Below are 22,433 nucleotides of genomic sequence, written 5' to 3' on the forward strand. Positions count from 1 at the left end.
TAAATGTATTCAAATCAAATGTATTTGTATAGCCCTTTTTACACGCAAGCATGTCACAGAGGGCTTCACATACGCCCATAGAACTGCCCCTCAGCCAACCTAAACCCTCAAGGAAGACAAGGAAAAACACCCAGAAAAACTCCCAACGGGAGAAAAAATTGAAGAAACCTTGGAAGGAGCAATTCAGAGAGGGATCCCCTCCTCCAGAGACGGTTGGTAAGAGAGAGGAGCAGAACACAAGCTAAACATAGTCATACAATGTCAATGGGTTTTGAAACACCAAAATTCATTGTTCTGCTTTATAGACGTTGGATGGGAATTGTTTTATTGTATAAATTGTTATCCAGTGAAATTAGGGATTTATTAGCAATGGGGTTTAACACTTTTGGAAGGCACTGTATTCATGTCACATTCTCATTGGGGGCTGAGCACCCCTAAAGGTCTAATCCTAGAATTGCCCCTGCTGGGTTACATTTAATAGGGTACACATTTTTACTCTTGAGGTGAGGTACCCAACTCAACTGAAAACATTGTAAGGACACGCTAAGGATAGGCTACACGTCAAGTAACTTTTCATAGGTAACACCATATCGGTCTCAAAACGTTCTTAATGAAAATGTTCAAATGAGGTCTCTTTAAATAATAGCAACACTTGATGAATTTAAATATATTTATACATGTATCTACATTTACTTATTTACTTGATATCCTACTATATTCTTCACTTTCATGAACCTTTAAGTACGTTTCATTCCTTTGCTGCTCTCACTGAATGACATGCTGCTCAGATGAATGAATATGTCACTATGTCCCCAGGGAATTCACAGAAATGGAGGTCCTTTGATGCTGACACAAGTACTCTGGTGTTTTTTGTGCTTTAACGTGTGTGTGTGTATGTAAATGTGTGTTGGTGTTTGCATGTGTGTGTAAATGTGCGTTGGTGGTGCGACGGTTGCTTTTATCTGTGTGTGTGTGACTGTGTGTGTTTGGGCTGGCCAGCTGAGTGAAGCTAATCTACACATTGGGTGTATCTTTTCTGCTCAACATGATAGTGGGAAAGAGGTTGTCCCATTCAGCTGGGTGTCAACTGTGATGTGTTGGGCCTATGCTCCTGGGGAAATAGCTCCATGATTGCATGCTAATGTGTAGCTAAAGACTCACTGGTAAAACCTTTAAGACACAAGACAATATGTCCTGAAAAAGAAGGGTTGGTATGTGGAAAATTGTTCCCAATGATAGATTTATTTTGGAGTCAGATCACATGACAGTGCTGTTAAGTTGTCCTGCTGTTTTTTTTTGGGATGCTTGGAAACAAGCCACTTAGTTTTAAGTAATTCTACAGACAGATGCTCTGACATCAGCTGTTCATGTTCCCTCCAGCTGTGAGCTCAGCCAGGCCAGAGCGATGCTGTTACTCACAAGAGACAGCATTGAGGAGGGACATAGCCCATGGCCTTTCAGGCAATTTCGTTTGAGATACTTTTTATGGGCTATTGTTATAATACCAGTGCAAGCAGTCTAAAATATGAAGAAGCAGCATGTTCTGTTAAGATTCAGGTTAATGTTCCAATAGTGGGGAATACCAGAACAGATGCCAGCGAGTTTAGACTGGCACTAAGAACAAAGCTTTCTTTGACCAAATGTGATTCCAAACGTGATTCACACACCTGCTATCAAAGAAGTCAGGTAAACATTAACCCAGTAACGAGGAAGACAGAAAAGACTTCGGTGTATTCAAGAATTTCAGCCTTGCTGTTATTCTCCCGCTCTATCTACAGTTTCCCCTGGAAGCATGCAGGCATAATAATTCTCTGAGCTTTCGGGGGAGGATTGGTTTTTGAGCACCTAGTCCGCAGGGGCATCCCCACCCTTTGCTGCGCTGAAGTGCTTCGTCATTGCGATACAAGCGTCACTGGAAACCTCAGATCAATACGCTTTAACTTGTGTCAGGAACCACCGGAGTTATGCCGTTTGATACTTGTACAGGACACAAATCTCAGGTAACATTGATTGCTGTTACATTTGTCAATTATTTCCTATCTTTGGTGCAACAGTCGTGTTATTTATTTCTTCAGTAACAGTTCGTTCGAAGTTCAACGTGCGCTGTGCTCCCATTTATTATGTCAAACTGCAACAGGGACATTCGTATGTCGGTCGCTGTAATTACTGAAAAAACGAAATTGGTAAACTGTATGGCGTAGACATTTCTGTCCAGGCGATTGTTTATTGTAAATTAAATAGTTGGGTGGATGTTGGAAATTTCTCACTCGATCGCGCTCTGTTCATTGAACCTGTCTTTATGGCACTTTTCAGGTAGACTATACGTCATTCTCATTGAACACGACTTTTGTCGCTAAGATATTATACGTTCACGTATGTTCAAATGTACAGGTGCTTTTCGAGCTTCCAATCCTTCTCACGAGCGTTGCTCGTGACCTATGGAAAAATCACCTTAACTTTGGATTTTTGTAATAGATGTAATTTTGTTGTATGTATGCGTGAGTGTGACTGCTGATCGTGTATTAGCTTGGCCTTGCACTAAACAGTGCTGTGCTACTGTTCCCAGTCACCATCTGTTTTGGCCTCACGCATTACTTCTGGCTCATGACTAACTGCACAAATCATTTCAACAAAGGATTAACAATGTAATGGTGAAATTATTGACCAGGTTCATATTTGACCTGATTAAATATCTGACTTTCTTTCCTCCCTGGATGTGGTTGGTGTGCCTCATCATGGCGGGGATGTCCTTTTCAATCTGCGATGCCTTCCTGTGTGAACATTTGGTGAGTATGCCTTGTTGTTACGTCTGAGCTCAAAGAACACTGTATTTGTTGTGCTGCTGTGCAATGTGACGTTCTCCTGTGAAGATTGTGTGAAGATTCCAAGCATAGCTGTCTACCCTGAGTGGGTGTGCTTTTTTTGGGTTTTCCTCTGAATGTTATGAATGAAAAGACTCAAGGGAGATACTGGATGTCAGCATTCCCCAGAGTCCAAGTTGAATGACTCTGTATCTCCTCTGCCCTCCAGTTCTCAGACATTCAGTTATGTCCCGAATGTTTTCAGGTTCGCTTGGTATCTCAGGGCATGCACCTGCTACAGTGTCTAGTAGGCAAAGCCCTGCTTTTACTCACAACATGCCGATCACATAGAGAGTCGAGCCTAGTCTGTTATCCCATGTGACTGTTTCCCAGACTAGGAGGGACCTATAACAGCAGTTGTTTGGGTTACAGCCAATGAGATGTAAAGCTCACAGACAGCATGAGGGAAAGACCAGGAATGAGACGAAACATGACTCTTTACAGGATTTGAAGACAGCATGCCATTTTATTTACTGCTATATACAACCGCTGTGTGATTGGTTGTGGTTTTCTGGTGCACCCACTCTGGTAAACTCGCACTGCCAAAACGAGGGGGAGTGGCAGGTGTATCGGAGGCCTTGTGACTGAAAATGACCTTTATCTCTCCTAAACACTCGCTATCCCAGTGCGCACTGCTGCATAGAGCAGTAGAACCAACGAGGCGGGGTTCCCTGCTTGCTCTTCCTCTCCTCCCCTCTCTTTCCTTCTTATTCTTTTTCTGTCTCCTCTTCTTTCTTTTTCTCTTTTCTTTCTGTCCCATACTGTTTCTCTTTCTCTCCCTATCAAAGCGAACCTATTTGAAGATTTAAGTTATACTACATAGCAGTTCTGACGGCTCATTATTTCACAGTCCCCAGTAGACCACCCTGCTTGTAATCCAAGATTATAACCCCATGTATAACGACAATGCTCCATTTGACCACCAGGTGGCGGAACACACTCAAGGATTCCACAAGCTGATTACGTCCCCTCAGATTTCAGGATTGACATGGGACAAGAGCAGAAATAGATATGCAGCCTACATTGTGAATATAAAAGGGTTGGAACAAAGAGGGCCGTCACAATTCGGTCCCAGACTTTCTATTCGTGCTAATTACCAGCATAGTCACAGTCAAGTATAATACTGCAATTAGAACCTGCGGTTGTGTAGCAGCAGCGCGCACTTTCTGTTTCTCGCCTCATTCTCATTGCAACAGAGAGCATCTAGAGAAGGGAGCAAGGAGATAAGATGTTAGGAATAATGGAGACATCTTACATACAACCAGAGTGTCTTTGGATGGAAGGACCCAAACTTGGGAGGAAGAGGGGAGGACCCACATAGCTGTCTGCCTAGAGAATGGAAGAAACATAGACCATTCCTGGTTCATAAATACTTTAAACCATAATGGTGTGCTATGAATATTAATGCGGCCCCAACATCTATCCCGCCAGTGCTTTTTAGAGCTTAGACCCTCGGCACAAATAAAGCCCTCTACCCCCCCCCCCCTCCCTAAAACTTGCCCGCGGTCATACGCAGCAGTGTTGCATTCATACTGCATGTTCATGGCTGCACATGTTGTTTTACATAAGACATGCCGTGGCAGGGAGAACGAGGCATGATACTGTACATCTGCCCAGATACAGCCAGGGCGTGGAGCATGAGCAAGAAAAAGGCACAGGATTCAGGTGGAGGGAGGGAGGGAGGGGTGGGGAAGTGGGGGGTTATATAATCAGCGACGGAGCCAGGGAGGGATAAAGACGAGCAAAACAAACGCACTCCATGTGTTCGGCTGGAGTGCAGTGGTGGTTTGCGTATGTGTATCTGCCGGAGAGAGGGAGAGGGAGAGGGAGAGGGAGAGGGAGAGGGAGAGGGAGGAGGAACACCTAAGCTTGTCAGTCGTGCGAGAGGGTTGACTTTCTTGACACTAGCGGGCGTTCCGTCAGTTGTGCTGTCTGAGTGTGGGGTTGTCGTCTCTCGCTGTCTCTTGGGGACCGTGTGTCTGTTGGTGGTGTGGCTCCTCCCTCGCAGAGGTCGAGCTCAACACCTGCTCCCTGCATCAGGGACTGGGAGACCAGGCAAGGGAGGGGTTCCTAGGCAACTGGAGTATGGAGGGAGGGTTCTGGGTGGTTCTGACTACTCCCCTTCTCAGGGGGGACAACAGAAAGCTCCCAGCCACGTAGTTCACCTATACACATTCCATCTGCGTGTTTGACTGGGGCCCTTGTTACTTTGTGTATCGAGGGAACAGTTTAGCAAAGTTCTGTTTTCGGAGGTTTCGGGGGTTAAATGATCATTAAAAAAAAAATATATATATATATATATATATATATATATATATATTTATTCAGAAACCTTTGGAAGGGCACTGGTCATTGTGTAGCTTCTGTTGGACTTTGATGACGTCTCGCCCGTGAACTTGGTCACGAGACAAAGGTGATGGGAAGGAGCCCCCCGTGTTTCTTGGAGAATAATGAACCCCGAGCCCCCCGAGCCCCCCCGCCTCCCCCCCCCCCCAGACCCCTACCCCGGCTTCTTCTTCCATGAGCCGTATGGCACTAATGGGGTCAGGCAGATGGGCGGGGACAGTGCCGTCCCCCCTAAAGACAGCTTGGTAGTGGTGTGTGTGTGTGTTGGTGGCGGGGTTGAGGAGAATAAAAACGAACGCTGTGACACCTCCTTGGGTGAGACCATTGTACTCTCGAATGGGATCCTCATGTGGAATGGCTGGACCTGATAGCTATTCCAATGTGTCAATCAGTATCTCCCATACACCAGAGTGAGGAGTTAAGGGATGTGCCTAGCTCTGGCTGTGTGTAGGATAGCAATAGGGCGTTGTCTGGGAGGGGTTAAGGGGCCATTTGCACCCCTGTTGCTTCCCTACTGTTTTTGGAACGTACTCTCTGGTAGCAGCAGCATGAGACCCTGGGCACCGCATGCTGCAGATTTGAAGTGTAATGGATTGGGCCACAAATGAAATTATTTTGGGCTGATTAATTGAGGCAGTATTGAGGCTAGATTAAATACCCATTTCACAGCTTCTCTGTGGGAACGGCAAATCGATGAACTTCAAAAGGAAATAACTGGTCGATTACAAAACATCATGTGAAAGTTGATTTGTATCAGCCTTCGTTCCTGTTTGACAGCCCAGCCCAGTTGCAAAGTTACCACATATTGCCACGTTATCCGTGAGCCATCATTCTCGGCCACTCATTTGAGAAAGGTAATTGTGAGATCATTGTGGCATGCTTTCCACATCGTTAGTGAGTAATACATGGCCATGTACCAATCGGAACATTTTATTTAGAACTGGATCAGGAGGTTACTCCGTTCCTCAACGCACATTGTATGTCTTCTCCGACTTTTCCGATTGGCTTAGAGGGCTTAACCGATCCGTGTAATTGGTGCATGCGGCCAACTAACTCGTCCGCTCTCTGAATGACTCCTCCCCTTTACGAGCATCGAACACCTAAAGAACAACAAAGCAAAGCATGTGTCGATCTGCAACATTGTTTCTCCATTGAATGTACGGAATAATAGATTGAGTTGGATATTGGGATTCATAATTCTCCATTGATGATAAGTGTGATATAGGTAAGCACAATTAAGTATGTATTTTGTCTTGTTGAAGTTGATGTTTATTTGTTTTAAACATTCGGCGCCATTTTTTTATACATTGAGTGGTCCATTATTTAATTCCTAGGGGCAGACTAGACCACACGAAACGATCAAATCCAATCGTCAATAAATCTGTGTTTTGGCGTCATTTTCCTGCAGGAACACAAGACCGCGTGTTGTGTTTGATGTAATGTGCTGTTTTCTATGTTGCGTGTTTTTTTGTTGTTGTTGCCAACACCAAAATATTTCTTCAAGACAATGAAAAATATATATTTAAAAAAACACTGTGGTCGAGCGCTGCATGTATTAGTGAGTCTCACTTTGGAAACATGTGCGCGACTTATTTACGGAAAAGAATGAATGGGGGATAAGGATGAGCTGCGCACGCGAGGGCATTTAAATTGGCTGATAGCACTTCAGCAGAGCACTCGTGTCCTTTGATATCCTAGGGGTGACCGTTTGTAAGCCACTTTGGATGGGAAGTAGATTTTACCAGGAATTTCTGATTTATATTAACCAGATAAAATGTCTTCTTCTGGAGTGGAATTGGAACTTTGATAATTGTACTTGCCAACACTTTGAGTGCTTTCCCAGACAGGATCCCATGACTAATGATCAGTAGCCATTACGAAACTCTGAATAATAAGCTTTTTATAACCCCTCGAGGTGAAGTCTAATTTCTCTTCTGCAGATTTAGCTTAAGATTCGTTTTAATATACTGAACGTGTTTCTATTATATAGGATATATGTAGCCTTATGATTGAACTGAAATACAAATAAAAGGCTTTGGTGTGGTAATTGAGATGTAGTTGTGGAAAAGAGCCTGATGCATTATCCTGCTTAGCCAAGCTCCTCCAGGTGTGCGTGAGCACGTTAGCCTTCTCCCATTCAGCAGCAGACCTCTGCTGTATGTCATCTGACCTCTACTTAGCCTCTTTTGTTTCTCTAAACCAAGTGGCCACACCACCCCTGCTCTCTCTGAGCTCGGGCAAAGACGTCTTTTTCCAGGAAGTGCCCAGCATTTCCCCGCCGGTCTCCCTAAAAGCGACCGAACCACTTTTATTTGCTCTTTTTCTGTTCCTTCCAGTTGACTTGCGCTTGAGCTTAGAGAGGAGGGGATATGTTAAGAACAAATCCATCTTTGCTGGAGGATGGCCTTGGTGTGTGCTTCCCCCTCGCACACTGGCAAGGGCTCATCCACTAAGCTGGGAGTCCATTGATACTGGCAGTGGATATATATAGGAAGATAATCTTTTATGAAGGGCTGAAAACATGACGTGGACGGGAGGGAGGCAGCGAGGGAGCGCATTAGAGAGTGGAGAGAGGGAGAGTTTTTGAGATGACGAGATATCATCTCGATTGTAAACGAGCGAGGGGCTCAATCCCTTAGCATGTGACTGGTGAGGGGTTCTGGGTGTGGCCTATCCATCAGGAAGAGCCCACCCGGCCTTTGCTCCACCAATGAGCTGCCGGGATGATGTTGGAGGATGTGGTTGGCACGGTCGTACGAGGGCGAGGTCGACGAGGGCCCTGGAGCTGGTGTTAATCCTCTTTTGGGAGTTATGCTGCATTAGCGTACTCACTACGTTGTTGTGTTGTGTTGACGAGTGCAAATAGGAAATGCCGTCCTCTTAAAGGAAGTTAATTGCTCTTTCCTGTGGGGAGGGAGAGCAGGGTGCATTGATCTGCTGTGAGAGTCTTTAATGGTTCATAAAGCTCAGGCACAGCTTGATGGAAAACAACACTTCAGGGACAGATTTCAGATGGAACCAGTTCATCTGAACTGGACCTCACGAAACGGCTAATGCAGCGATGTGCAGTGCACGTATTGGTTCTTTGTCTGGTTCATGATATCGAGTTACAAAAATGAATCCCATCCAATGTTCTCCGATTTTCTCATCCCCATTCGTGTACGCCAGTAGACAGAAAAGACTGGAACTTTCTCTCTGAACAGGACCTTATGAAATAGGAAATGCAACTGTGTGCGGTACATGTTTTGTTCATGATATCGAGTTACAAAAATGGATGATTACCAATGTTATCAGATACTCTGCTCCGCATTAGCGTACGCCAGTAGACAGAAAAAGCCGTACGATCAATCGGCTTGGGCTGAGGTTCTGGTGGAAATGGATTTAGGACTGCTCCCGAGGCAACCACAGTCAATCAATCAGCGTGCTCCATTACCATCCCTCGACAGTTCAGGTTACAACACCAGAACTGCCATCTGCCCGTATCGATCAGCTTGAAACCTGGTCTAGGATAATTGAGGCTTTCACTGACGACCAGGACACTTGTCTGGGTCTGTGTGTTTACGTGAGCCCTGCCCACTTCAGTCCACATTCATTCATTTCCGAACTACGCCCATCGCACAAAGGCAGTATAAACTCCTTGCCTATGTTTCGAAGTGGTAGTCGCCATTCATTTTTCACAGACGCTCCGCGGCGCACATGGGCTGGCAGGTTGCTCCGTGGTCCGTGGAGAAGCGGAGGATTTCCCCCTCTTCAACGGGAGTCCTCTTGTCGAGGGCTCTCGGGTTTGGAGCCCCGCTCCTCGCCGTGCTCTGGATGGCACAGCAGACCGAGGGAGCTGCGGAGGAGAGGCCCCCGGAGGGGGGCTTATGACTCAGAAGACGCGTGTGGCTGTGGCCTCTGTCCTGGCCCGGAGAGAGGCGCGCGACCGCGGGGTCCGTGAACGGACATTCTGGCGCTCAGCATGTTTCTGTTGACGAGGCCAAGTCGGTGTGACTTAGAATAAAGCATGAATCAGCGCGGCTGATCGCGATGCTGCGGCTGCCAGCTTCCCTCCCTCCCTCCCTCGCGCGCGGAGAGGGAGAGGGAGAGGGAGAGGGAGAGGGAGAGGGAGAGGGAGAGGGAGAGAGGAGAGGAGAGAGGGAGATAATCTCGCAAGAGACCTAATTAATGGGGAAACTCCTTTCTAAATCCCTAACTTCCCTCTCAGCACCCAGGAAGCATGTGTTTAATCTACAATTTCCTAAAAGGTGAAACCGTGTTGAGTTATGTGCGCGTGATCGGCCCTGTGCATGTTCTGGGACACTCGTACGGCTTTGGTGTGTGTGTGTGTGTGTGTGCGCGACTGAACAGAAATAGACATCATCTCGACTGTGTAAAGGCAATTAATGAGTCCACAGCATCTTGCAACCCATAGCTATTTATAGCTTCCCCATGCCAGCTCTGTCTTCCTCTGCCCGACCATCGCAACACACATGCTGACACACACTGGCATGCCGTCAGAACGACCTACCTCAGTGAACACACACCAGACACACACACACACACACACAGTATCAGGTAGGCTGATGTATAAGTGGACTGGCATGGGCCCTGACAAACCCAGAGAAGTACACACTTCTGAGGTGCATTTCCTGTGTGCTTTGGCCTCATTTCCATCCCCGTCTCGATCTCTCGAGTGAAGAAGCATCTGGCCTGCACCTGATCCCCGCAGCTCCAGCGAGCATGCTGTTTTCTGGAGGGCGTCGCGCAGCAGTCAATCACCGCTAATGAGATGGTCACCCACGAGGAGGTTTCGCTCACGATTCAGGGGGTGCTTTCGTACCGCATAGCGAGAAGCGTATCGGGGTTAGCGTGTTTGTTTTTCTGATGTCTGTGACATCTCTACTTTTTGGGGACTCTTCTCTGCCCAGCAGCTGCTGGGTGTGGTTACAACAGGGAAACTGGAGTCGGGTGGCTGAGCGGTTAGGGAATTGGGCTAGTAATCGGAAGGTTGCCGGATCGATTCCCGACCGTGCCAATGACGTTGTGTCCTTGGGCAAGGCACTTCACCCTACTTTCCTCGGCGGGGAATGTCCCTGTACTTACTGTAAGTCGCTCTGGATGAGAGCGTCTGCTAAATGACTCAATGTAAACGTAAACTGCTTCCTGGTGTGTTTACAGGCAATACTTGTTTATCTCCTCTTCCCCTCTCTCTGTCTCTCTGTCTCTCTCTCTCTCTGTCTCTCTCTCTGTCTCTCTCTCTCTCTCTCTCCCCCCCATTTGGACGGTGGGGGGAAGCCGTCAGTCGGCTCGCCGTCTTAATCAGTCACGGTGGCAGGTCAGCGCTGCTCAGCTGGCCCGAGCTTGAGATGTTCGACCGCGAGCACAAAATGGAGGAGGCAGCAGACACCAGCTCAGCTGCTCCATTAGCGGCACGTCTGTTCCCTGACAGGCGCCGTTGAGATGACGGTGCATTAAAAGACCCAGAGGAGCCCCGGAGCACTGAGGCGTACTGTGTGTGCGTGTGTGAACACGCACGTGTGTGTGTGTGGGGGCGCGTGCACGTGTGTGGTGACCCATGGAACTGGTCTATAGGGGTGGCAGGGGGGGGGGGGGGGGCGGCGGAGTGGGGTGGCGGTGTGGGGGGATGGGTGCATGGGATTAGTTATAGTGTGCAGCCCAGTTATTGGTCACTGGATATAAACAATGGGAGGGCTGAAGAGGATTTGGGCCTCCTGTGGGTCTCCCCTCCCCTCTCCCCCCCTCCCCCCTCTTACTTCCCTGCTGTTCCCATAGTGTTGGAGGGAAGTGTATGAAGGGCTCGACCCCGCAGGCTCCAGCCCCCAGGCCTGTGCATCTGGAGGTTGGGCCTGCCTGCCACCCTGTCTAGCCTGCCTCCGCCCCTCCCCCAGCCGTATGGAGGGCTGGACGTGAACCGCATTGGAGGAGTGTGAGGGAACCACACTCCGGCCCTGCCAGACCAGACGATACGCTCGTCATGAATAAACAACATGCTAATGTTGTCTCCCTCTCGCTTGAACAACAAAACACAAAACGCAAAACAAGCGTTCACGTTGTTGCGGCCAGTCACGTCCGTGCTGAATGAGGAGGCCGTTTGGTTTCGAAAGTACCAAGCCTGGCAAGTCATGTCCTGCCAAATGCACTGCAATTACCTTCATCGTCATCGGTAATAGCAGCTAGATACCTTGCGACGACAGTTAGCGGTGAATACCAGATGAATACCGGGTCTTAACCTGGCTGTGAATCGAAGCGTTAGCAAGTGGGTTAATCATTCATGCCCAGACGTTAGTGATGCCTCAAATCAACCCATGTAAAATGTGGACCGCCCTCAGCCCCAGCAGACACTGAAATGGACGCCGTTGTGCTCTTGTAGACTCTTGAAGTCTTTTGGGGCATCTCTGCCGTCCCGAGAATGGCATTTCCAAATGATTACCGCCCAGTTATCTTGAATCGTCAGATTGGCAGCTTGGGCGGACTGGGCGTGGGGCGGATGGTAGAGTGGAGGTAGGATGACGATGAGGATGATATTGGCTGTACTCCTCGTCCGCCTCAGAGAAGAATGGCCTCTTTGTGTGACTGAGTTTTAATGAGCCTCGGATAAGCACGGCCGCAAGCTTGGCCCCGAAGAGCCGCCTCGAACATGCGGATTCACAACAAGAGAAGCCATTGTGTCGTCAAGTGGCATCCAATCTCATAACAGTGTGTTTGTGAGTGTGTCGGTGCCTGTGTGTGTGTGTGTGTTTTCAGAGAGCATGTAGTCTTTAGGTGGTTTCATCTGAAATGGATTCATTCTCAGCAGCTCTTTTATTTAGAGACTACAACAGTTTATTTTTATTTTTATTACGTATGTGTGCTGTGAGTCAGTGGGGCTTTGAGGTGAAATTGCCTTCTCTGTGATCGTCTTAGTGACCCAGTTTATTTTCGTATGTTATTTTCTGGCTCGGTGTTTCGAGCGATGTCGTTGTCCAGATAGGCGTCACGACCCTCCGACGTGTCTCGCAGAGAGATGTGTCTGTGCATGCGACGGCAACCCGTGACCTTTTCTCCATCGCTGACTCTCTCCCCCTCTCGTTTCCAGTGGCTACCATGACGACAGAGGCGAGTGCGGTGAGCGAGGCAGACACTGAGGGCAAGCAGAAGGCCAGCCCAGAGCCGGAGCCGGAGAACACCCAGAAGCCTGAGGCTGCAGCAGCAGCAGCAGAGGCTGGGGCTGAGGGAGAGGAGCCCAGCGACAAGGCCCAGGAGAAGGCCTCGGAGCCCGGCCCGGCTGACAGCGCCAGCTCCCCGACCGAGGAAGAGCAGCTGAAGCCCCGCACCAGAACCTCCGCGGGCCGGGGCCTCTCGCGGCTCTTCTCCTCCTTCCTCAAGCGCCGTTCCCAGTGTTCCGAGGGAGAGGGGTTCGAGGCAGAGAAGGCCGGCGAGGAGAAGGCCGACAAGGAGAAAGCGGAGGAGAAGGCCGACAAGGAAAAGCTAGAAGAGGTCAAGGTCGAGGAGGAAGAGGGCAAGGAGGACGGAAAGGAGGAGAAGAAAGAAGTGAAGAGGAGTGAAAAGGTTGAGAAGAAAGAAGAGAAAACAAGTCAAAGTGAAAAGGAGGACAAGGGAGACAAGAAAAAAGAGAAGGCTAAAGTAGAGGTAAAAGAGGAGAAGACAGAGGAAGAGGCCAAGAAAACAGACGTAGAAAAGGGGGAGAGCAGTAAAGAGAAGAAGCCAGTGGAGGACAAAGAACCGAAAGAGTGCAAAAAGAAAGAGGACACAAAAAGGAAAAAGGAAGAGGAAAAGGCCAAGAGGAAAGCAGAGGAAAAAGCTAAAGAAGAGGAAAAGGCTAAAAAGAAAGAGGAAGAAAAGGCGAAGAAAGAGGAGGAGGAGAAAAAGAAAGAGGCAGAGAGAGCTAAAAAGAAAGAGGAGGAGGAGAAAAAGAAAGAGGCAGAGAAAGCTAAAAGGAAAGAGGAGGAGAGGCTGAGGGACGAGGAAAAAGCAAAGAGGAAAGCAGAGGAAAAGGCCAAAAAGAAGGAGGAGGAGAAAAAGAAAGAGGAAGACAAATTGAAAAAGAGAGAGGAGGAGAAGGCCAAAGTCGAGGAGAAAGCGAAGAAGAAAGAGGAGGAAGAAAAGGCCAAGAAGGAGGAGGAAGAGAAGGCGAAACAGAAAGAGGAGGAAGAGAAGGCCAAGAAGAAGGAGGAAGAAGAAAAAGCGAAAAAGACAGAGGAGGAAGAGAAGGCCAAGAAGGAGGAGGAAAAAAAGAAAGAAGAAGAAGAAGCAGCCGCAAAAAAGAAAGAGGAGGAGAAAGCCAAAGAGGAAGAAAAGGCAAAAAAGTTGGCCGAGGAAAAGGCTAAAGAGGAGGAGGAGAAGGCCAAAAAGGAAGAGGAAGAAAAAGAAAAGAAGCGGCGGGAGGAAGACGAAAAGGCTAAACAAGGAAAGGACCAAAAGGGCGAGAAGAAAGAGGTGAAGGGGAAGAAAAAAAAGAGAAAATCCAAGGGAAGGAGGGAGGAGAAGCCCGAGGTGGCCACGCAAGAGCCCGTGAAGGCTCCCATCGCTGCCCCCGAGCCGGAGCTCAAAGCAGAGGCCGAGAAGGCCCCAGACCAGATCTCCCTCAGCAGCACGGAGATTCAGGTGAGTCCATGGCAGGCGTACGTGGCAGTCAGCCATACGCACAAACTCCCAGAGGGGTGTACTCGGTGAGGAGACTATGGGGAATGAGTCACAGTGAGTGAGTCTCAAGTGAGATGGCTGGGTAGGGCAGACTATGTACATTGTTTGGATCTGTGACCTAGCGTCAGATAAAAGGATAAGGAAAGCACATGGCGCTTGAAATTCCTGTTTATTTTTTGGGGTGTCGAGAATTTGTGATTCTATAGACTCGCTGGCTCAGCGGAACGAATGATTCCGGAGAGCGCTTCAGAGATCTTGCCTGAATGGCAGTTGCCAGAAACAGCTCTGAGCAACTGCCATCTCCAGACCACTTCTTCTGGGCAGTCGCTCTGCACGAACCGTCTCCAGACCATCTCAAGTCCAATCTTTTTGTGCAACCGTTCCTGTCTGTATGAAGCTATAATCCACTAACATGGCTGCCTTTCTGTGAGTCGTGTAGCAGGCCCAAGAGGAGGCCACAGAAGAGGCTGTGAAAGAGACAACGCCGGTGGAGAAGAAGAAAGAGGAGGAGGACGCCGTGAAAGGAGTGGAAGAGCCGGAGAAGGCGGAGCAGAAAGAGGAGGAGGACGAGGAGGACGTGGAGGCCAAGGAGTCGTCGGAGTCGTCTCAAGAGGGGGGAGAGGACGAGGAGGAGGAGGAGAAGAAGGAGAAGAAGCCTAAAGACAAGAAGAAGACTGCAGTGGAGTCCAAACCCTCCAAGCGCCCGCGGACCATGCAGTGCAAAGTCACCCTCCTGGACGACGATGTGTTTGAGTGCGAGCTCGATGTAAGAGAGACCCCCCTCTCTCTTTATCTCTCTATAAATATATATATCTCATAAACATATATCTGTGTATGTCTCTGTCTCTCTGTATGTCTCTCTGTATGTCTCTCTGTATGTCTCTCTCTCTCTCTCTCTCTCTCTCTCTCTCTCTCTCTCTCTCTATCTCTCTATCTCTCTCTCTCTCTCTCTCTCTCTCTCTCTCTCTCTCTCTCTCTCTGTATGTCTCGCGGTATCTCTCTCTGTCTCTTTCTGTCTCTCCCTCTCTCTCTTTCTGTCTGTGTCTTTCTGTCTGTCTTTCTGTCTGTCTGTCTGTCTCTCTCTCTCTCTCTCTCTCTCTCTCTCTCTCTCTCTCTCTCTCTCTCTCTCTCTCTCTCTCTCTCTCTCTCTCTCTCTGTCTCTCTCTCTGTCTCTCTCTATGTCTCTCTCTATGTCTCTCTCTATGTCTCTCTCTCTGCCTTGTCTTCTAACACTCCACAATAAATCATCTTGTTGCTTCTTCTATGCAGTGAATACATGTTTTCAAGTAGTGATGTCGCCCCCATCTCTCTCTCCCCCTCTGTCCTGTCCAGAAACACGCCAAGGGCCAGGAGCTCTTTGCCAAGGTGTGTGACCACCTCAACCTGCTGGAGAAGGACTACTATGGGCTGGCTGTCTGGGAGACCCCCACCGTCAGGGTAGGACCTCTCACTGCACAGGATAGGATGGGCTGGCTGCTTTTGGTTCAATTTCACCAGGAAATGGCTATAATAATGACAATAATAATAATAATAGTAATAATAGTAACAAATAATAGTAACAATACAATGTATAATAACAATAAGGACCGACAGAATAAAGTTACCATTTGAATGCCTGATTCAAAAGCTACGTTTTCAGCAAATTCGTAAAATCGCCAGTCGAAGGAACATTTCGAATGGAAACAGGAAGTGAGCGAGGCAGTGCATGAGAAGGCCCGTCCGACAGAGGGCAGTACTGTGGTATCCAAGTGGTTCATGAACTGTTTCTCTCCCCAGACATGGCTGGATCCCACCAAGGAGATTCGGAAACAGGTTCCAGGTGGGTGATGTCATCGGGACCGTTGCAGTGTCTCTCTGTAGCTCGCGCGCGAGTCGCTCGGGGGTTCACTGGCTGTTTCTCTCCTCCTCAGGTGCCACCTTTGACTTCACCTTCAACGTCAAGTTCTACCCTCCCGATCCAGCTCAGCTCACCGAGGACCTCACGCGGTATGTCTCTCCACACGCACCCGGCCATGGCCCCTGTCGTAAACCTCACAACAGCAACATCCTATTGGACTGCTCGCTCGAATTCAGTTCGAGTCAATTCCCTTGAGTCATCCCGAAAGGCATTCGACGCTTTTCAAGACGACTCTGTGCACAAACAATGACGATGACATCTCGTGGCCGCGTTCCACTTCTCCTGGTTGAGACTGACTCATGATGACCCTGCGTCCCCCCCCGTCCCCCCGTCCCCCTCCCTCCAGGTACTACCTGTGCCTGCAGCTACGCAAGGACATTATGAACGGCAGCCTGCCCTGCTCCTTCGTCACGCTGGCCCTGCTGGGCTCCTACACGGCCCAGTCGGAGCTGGGCGAGTACGACCCGGAGGTCCACGGAGAACGGTACGTCAAGGAGCTGCGCCTGGCCCCGGGCCAGAGCAAGGAGCTGGAGGAGAAGGTGATGGAGCTGCACCGCACCTACAGGTGAGCCCTGGGAGGGGAGGGGGAGGGGGAGGCAGGGTCCAGGGGAGGTGGAGAGCAGGTGGGCAGGGGAGGTGGAGAGCAGGTGGGCAGGGGAGGTGGAGAGGAGGTGGGCAGGGGAGGTGGAGAGGAGGTGGGCAGGGGAGGTGGAGAGCAGGTGGGCAGGGGAGGTGGAGAGGAGGTGGGCAGGGGAGGTGGAGAGGAGGTGGGCAGGGGAGGTGGAGAGCAGGTGGGCAGGGGAGGTGGAGAGGAGGTGGGCAGGGGAGGTGGAGAGGAGGTGGGCAGGGGAGGTGGAGAGCAGGTGGGCAGGGGAGGTGGAGAGGAGGTGGGCAGGGGAGGTGGAGAGGAGGTGGGCAGGGGAGGTGGAGAGGAGGTGGGCAGGGGAGGTGGAGAGGAGGTGGGCAGGGGAGGTGGGCAGGGGAGGTGGAGTGGAGAGGCAGGGAGGTTGGGAGGAGCCGGTTAGGGGATGTTGAGAGGTCGTACAGGAGAGGTCGTCGGGGATTAGAGGCAAAGTATTGGGGAGAAGAGGAGAGGCAGGGAGGCATTGAGGCAAGAGACCCAGACAAGGGGACCTAGGCTACACCACAGTACTGCATTTCAATGTAGCACAGCGTATACTACAATTAGTAGCTGTTCCATGGGAGCAGCAGTTGTCGAACAAGAATCCATCTTAGGGATGCGAGAGCAAACCCTTTCAGTCTGTGAAACGTATAGATGTGAACACGTCATCGTGTTTGTTTCCAGGTCAATGAGTCCAGCCCAGGCAGACATGATGTTTCTGGAGAACGCTAAGAAGCTCTCTATGTACGGTGTGGATCTCCATCAAGCCAAGGTACTGTCAATACACTGCCATCAGGCCCACTCTGAATAGTAGTTTTGTCAGAGTTCATCTAATCCCCCCTCTCGTACAGTAGGCCTCTTAGCATGCTTAGCTGAAAGCTGCTTTTGAGGTTTTCACATTTTTTCGAGCAGAATGCTGTGATGTGTTAACGGCGTGCTTGCTTGTGTAACACAAGGACAGAGATTGTAATTAGAAAATTGATGTCAGCGCCCTGACCCCCCCCCCCCCTCTCACGTCCCAAAAAAGGAAGAAAAAAAACAAAACACAGATTAATTCGTATTTTTTATCCATGAACCTAAAAGCATAGCAGTGCCTGCCTCCTTGTGGCGTAATCTTGTAGGTGCACCCAGCTGATGATGCACGTTTACTACAGACAGGGAGGGGGGGGGGGAGGGCACTGACATCAACTGAGATTCTGCTGTTATAGTAACAGAGGTGGAAAAAACGACAATTTTTATGTATATTAAATTCAATTTTATTAGTGCTGTCAGTTTAACGACAAGTTTGGCGAGCGCGAGACGCCGAAATGGATGCCAACAAGATTCTGAATGGAAAATTGTTATTGATTAATTGTGACACAAATGTGCAAAGTACCAGCTAGTCTTAAGCGTTCCTGTGGGACCAGTGGGTCAATGACACCTCGTGGGGTCTTGTGTCTGTTTGCGCAGGACCTGGAGGGTGTAGATATCATGCTGGGGGTGTGCTCCGGTGGGCTGATGGTCTACAAGGACAAGCTGAGGATCAATCGCTTCCCCTGGCCCAAAGTCCTCAAGATCTCCTACAAGCGCAGCAGCTTTTTCATCAAGATCCGACCGTCAGAGGTAGGCATCATGCTTTTTACACACCCAACTGTTGAAACCATCCGCCTAGTCCGATGTGTAATGATGAAAATCCCCAAATATATATATCTGTTTTCTCACTAGTATCAATACCATGTCAACCATGCAATATAGATCATCTGTGTGAGACTTGAATATCCGACAATGGGAACAGATGTGCTGTTCAACTGTCCGGGGTAAGAGAACGAGTCACGTAACGCTTGTGTCCCCGCCCCTGCAGCAGGAGCAGTACGAGAGCACCATTGGCTTCAAGCTGCCCAACTACAAAGCCTCCAAGAAGCTGTGGAAGGTGTCTGTGGAGAACCACACCTTCTTCAGGTGAGGCCACGCCCCCTCCCCTTTGACCTGCCTGACAACAGAGGCCCTTCTCAGGCCACCTTGATGCTAATTGGCTAATTGCCTCCCCCCCCCTCCCCCCCGGGGCTTAACCTCTCATGGAGTAATTCTATTAGGCAGCGTGGCCGTTTAAACCATCGGCGGTATCTCCACGTTGTACCTGCTGTGTGTCCCAGGGCCCAGAATGAAATCTCTTCATGTCTCGTCTCCGTGACGTGTCACGGAGGCAGCGGGAGCTTGGCGTAATCTCGTCACGCGACATCCGAGCGGGTGACACTGGAGGAGCGTGACCGAGGTCTACAGCTGGACGTTCGCCCCTCGTCCGTCTCGCCTGTCACGGCCGCTCGAGCGAAGCCCCGTCGCGGTGGAGGGTGGTGCTTTTGGCTGAGTTGTTTGCTCGTGTCCCCGCAGGGTGTCCACGGTGGAGCCCCCGTCGTCCCGGCGCTTCCTGGGGCTGGGCTCCAAGTTCCGCTACAGCGGGCGCACCCAGGCCCAGACCCGCCACGCCAGCTCCATGATCGACCGGCCCGCCCCGCGCTTCACGCGCTCCGCCAGCAAGAGGCTCTCCCGCACCATCGACGGAGGTTAGTGTGCGTGCGTGTGTCTGTGTGTGCGTGCGTGCGTTTAAGGCCACAGGATCATCCCGTATGTTACCTCTTCCACTCCTGTAGCTGTTGAGGACGATTCTTCCCCAAGCCAGCTGCTCTCAACCCCAAACAGGACCGAGCTCGATGATTGGTTCCTATTGCTGGAATCAGAGCGACCACGGCCCAGCCCATCCTCAGGTACCGTGTGGACCCTCGTTGGACCTGTCGCCTGGCTTACAGAGCAACTCCGCTCGGCAACTAACAGTTACGCCGTCGCTGCACTTGCACTTGTTTTGAAAAGCTTCCGTCGATGTTTCTCCCTGCTGCCACGCCTGCCCTCACCCTCTGGGTGTCATCGCTGCGGCCCCGACACTGGGGTCACCTTGGGTCACCGGCCTCTCTTGAGCTGGTCACCCGCCCCCCCCCCCCCCCGTCTAACCCCGGGGCGGGTCCGGTTATCACGGAGGGTTCTGTCCGACAGAGCGGCTCTTCGCGACGGCGTCTCCATCTCTGTCGCACCCAACTGCACCATCGCTAACATTAGCTTCTCTGCTCTTTTTTTTGGGGCCTTGTTCTGTTGCCTCCCGTCTCGCCGATGACCTAACACTCGTTTGCTCGCGCTTTCCCGCCAAGACCATGAGCTTCTCCAAACGGGAGGCTGCCGTTTGTGCAGCTGAAGACGCACAAGTCTGGGACCCGCGTTCGGTCCTCCTGTTCCGAGTGCACCCCTGAGCTCTTGAACGCTGCCGCCAGCAGCGGCCGCGCACGCGCAGCCTGTCGACTCCCTGAAATGAGTCATCCTGTGACTGCGCCGGAACGTTCCGATTCAGCCCTTTTGAAATTCGCCGGCGCGGAACTCATCTGTCCCATTTCAGCCGCGTCGTTTGTCTTGCTTGTAGCTCTGCAGACACCGAGGCCGTCTCCTGCAGGGCCTCCACTGTGAATCTTCAAATAAGCACGCTGCTACTCCTTTCATGTGCTTTGTGCGAGCTTTGGTTTACAGAGCATAATAACCGCTATGTGCAGCGGCCACCGTCAAAGCCAGGGTCTGAAAGACCGCCAGAATGCTGCCGTGGCCTGAAATGATCTTTCTCAGGATCATCACGTATTCTATTCACAGCTTGGGAGCAGTCTGTCCAAACAGTCACCCAGACTTGGCAGGGGGGCCAGTCTGTCCACACAGTCACCCAGACGTGGGAGGGAACTGAGAAAGTCACTGTCACTCAAACTATCAGCCAATCAGGGGAGGAGCGGGCGTCTGATGAGCTGCAGCAGGGGAGAGTGGAGGAGGAGGAAGGTGAGGAGGAGGAGTGGTATTACCTGCTACGTCGACGGCCCTCTCTTCCCTTTATTCCTGACCCTACGACATCTCTACGGTATCGCTACCCGACGACAGGTATATTTTATGTTTCAGGTTCAGCCTTGGCGTCTTTTAAAAGTTTCCAGACCCTGCATTTCATTGAACCGAGGTGTAAAAGCCATCAAATAAATGGGTGGCACCCGTAGCACAAGAATGCATCCAAATTGTAGTCTACCCTCCTAAAAAAAATAGGTGTTTCTGTGACGTCTTCAGCCAAACCCAGCTCCGCAAAGCTCGACAATCTCGACAGATTGTTACAACCGCGACTCGATCGACGCGATGATTGGTTCTGGGTGCTGGACCGCACCGATGACGCTTCTTCCTACGAGCGTTCACACACTCCGCCATGTGAGTTCTTACACGCCTATCAAATATGCTGACACTGAACATAGCTAGTACATGGATCTACCACCTGGCAGGTCTTCACCACTCGTCCTGTCTATAGTACTGACAACATGCCCTCTGGTTCCTCCAGTCTCCCCCCCTGCGCCACTCCAGCCCCAGGGCAGTGAGGAGCAGGGGGCCAGAGAGGCGAGGCAGGAGCAGGAGGAGGAGCCTCGGTCCAGGGAGGAGGTGATGGAGAGGCTGCGGGAGGGAGTGGTGCTGGTGGATAAGCTGAGGGAGGCGGAGGAGGTGGAGGAGAGGCTGAGGGAGGTGGTGGAGCTGGAAGCTCGGCTTCAGGAGGTCGACCAGTTAGAGGAGCGGATCCAGGAAGTGTTGGAGGTGGAATTGAGGGAAGAGGAGAAGGAAGGCGTGGCGTCGGAGAAAGAGGGAAAGGCTGAGGTGGTCGGGGAGGAGGACCAGGAGGAAGAAGGGAGGGTAGAGATCAGGGAGCAGGATGAGGGGAGGGCCGCGGGAGAAGGGATAGAGCCGATGGATTTGGGAGAGGAGGATGCGGAGGAAGACGCAGTAGCTGCGATCAGGCCACGGGAGGAGAAAGAGATGGAGGGAGAGGAGGGAGAGTTACTGGAAGAGGGGGTGGTAGAGATCAGACACCAGGAAGAGGTGGTAGAACCGATGGATATCGGGAAGGAGGGGGAGAAAGAGGGAGGAGAAGTTCTCAAAGAGCCGGACGACACCAGGCAGCAGAAAGAGGCAGACAAAGAGGTAGAAAAGATGGACTTGGGGGAGGATGAGGAGGAGGTGGAGTCCTTAAAGGAGATGGTTGAGACTGAGGACGAGCTGGAGGAGCAGATAAAGGAGGTGTTCCTGAAGGGCTTGCTGCCAGACGGAGCCCAGGACGAGCAACGCCAGACGCTGCAGGGCGAGGGAACAGCCGGCATCAGCGCCTCCTCAGTGTCGGAGGTGAAAAGGGTGGAGCGCAGGAAACGGAAGCGAGTCACTATTGTGGAGGAGAGCTGGCGATGGCAGGGGGAGACGGGGGAGGGCCACTGGCAGACTAGAAAGGTGGAGAAGCGAGAGGAGGGGGTGGTGGTCATGAACTGGCTTGGAGCAGTAGAGGAAGGGACACTCGGGCAGGAAGTCAACGTCGAGGAAAGATATGAGGAAGAGAATGCGATGGATCGTAGTCTGCCTCAAGCCCAGAGGGCCGATGAAGATGATTGGTTTGTGCTCCTGGACCGCCCTCCATACCTTGCAGTTCCGATTCCTCCAGGTTTGTGCCTCTTGTTTCTTGAAGCTGTTATCACAGATTCCTTTTAGGAAATACCAGCTTTACCCCTCTCTCCAAACACTGGCTTATATAAATTGTTAACAGGCACGCCCTCTGCAAAAACTAACCAAACCTCTTGATTTAGCTGCTGCAGAATGAACTGTCATTAAATATAACTAGTATTACAAAGTACTAGTTTTATGGCTATAGATAACTCCAGTGACCATGTAGCTGACGGTCTTCTGGAACTTGGTGTGCGTTTGTTTTAGCATCATTTGAGCAGGGTGCTCAGAGACATCCTGCTTTCAGCCCCTCTGCTGAGACTGACGTGACAACCGTTGAACAGACAGAGGAGAGAAGGGAGGTTGTAGCTGAAGAGATGCAGGTTAAGCTGGAAGGGGAGAACCGGCCTCCGGAGATACAGGAGAAACCAGCCCAGACGCTGCCTCAGAGAGTCGCCAACTGGTTTATCCTGCTTGGCGTTGCTCCTAGAGTGTCATCTGTAATGCCATCAGGTAAAGCAGATGTATTCCCTGCCCGTGGTCG

At 50.6% G+C, this 22,433-nt stretch overlaps 1 protein-coding gene across 7 annotated transcripts in view; it reads left to right on the forward strand.

Annotated features, from left to right (window-relative positions):
• The first annotated feature begins 2,685 nt into the window (after nucleotides 1-2,685).
• Nucleotides 2,686-22,433, forward strand: part of LOC146300479 (uncharacterized) — a 33,213-nt gene continuing 13,465 nt past the window's right edge. For 6 of the 7 annotated variants that reach the window (XM_084702795.1, XM_084702787.1, XM_084702805.1 and 3 more), the window contains exons 1-15: nucleotides 12,286-13,814; nucleotides 14,293-14,619; nucleotides 15,186-15,290; nucleotides 15,630-15,672; nucleotides 15,764-15,839; nucleotides 16,097-16,315; nucleotides 17,057-17,144; nucleotides 17,822-17,974; nucleotides 18,213-18,310; nucleotides 18,740-18,912; nucleotides 19,000-19,113; nucleotides 20,036-20,311; nucleotides 20,468-20,623; nucleotides 20,751-21,890; nucleotides 22,157-22,402. In XM_084702795.1, the coding sequence (XP_084558921.1) occupies nucleotides 12,294-13,814; nucleotides 14,293-14,619; nucleotides 15,186-15,290; nucleotides 15,630-15,672; nucleotides 15,764-15,839; nucleotides 16,097-16,315; nucleotides 17,057-17,144; nucleotides 17,822-17,974; nucleotides 18,213-18,310; nucleotides 18,740-18,912; nucleotides 19,000-19,113; nucleotides 20,036-20,311; nucleotides 20,468-20,623; nucleotides 20,751-21,890; nucleotides 22,157-22,402 (4,735 nt within the window). In that variant the 5' untranslated portion in view covers nucleotides 12,286-12,293. Of the gene's footprint in view, nucleotides 2,787-12,285; nucleotides 13,815-14,292; nucleotides 14,620-15,185; nucleotides 15,291-15,629; nucleotides 15,673-15,763; nucleotides 15,840-16,096; nucleotides 16,316-17,056; nucleotides 17,145-17,821; nucleotides 17,975-18,212; nucleotides 18,311-18,739; nucleotides 18,913-18,999; nucleotides 19,114-20,035; nucleotides 20,312-20,467; nucleotides 20,624-20,750; nucleotides 21,891-22,156; nucleotides 22,403-22,433 lie in introns of those variants that run through there. The other variant, XM_084702778.1, reaches the window with a different exon arrangement.

This window comes from Hypomesus nipponensis, chromosome 2 (assembly GCF_054491055.1).
Source record: "Hypomesus nipponensis isolate SF chromosome 2, ASM5449105v1, whole genome shotgun sequence".
In the NCBI taxonomy this organism is placed as follows: domain Eukaryota; kingdom Metazoa; phylum Chordata; class Actinopteri; order Osmeriformes; family Osmeridae; genus Hypomesus; species Hypomesus nipponensis.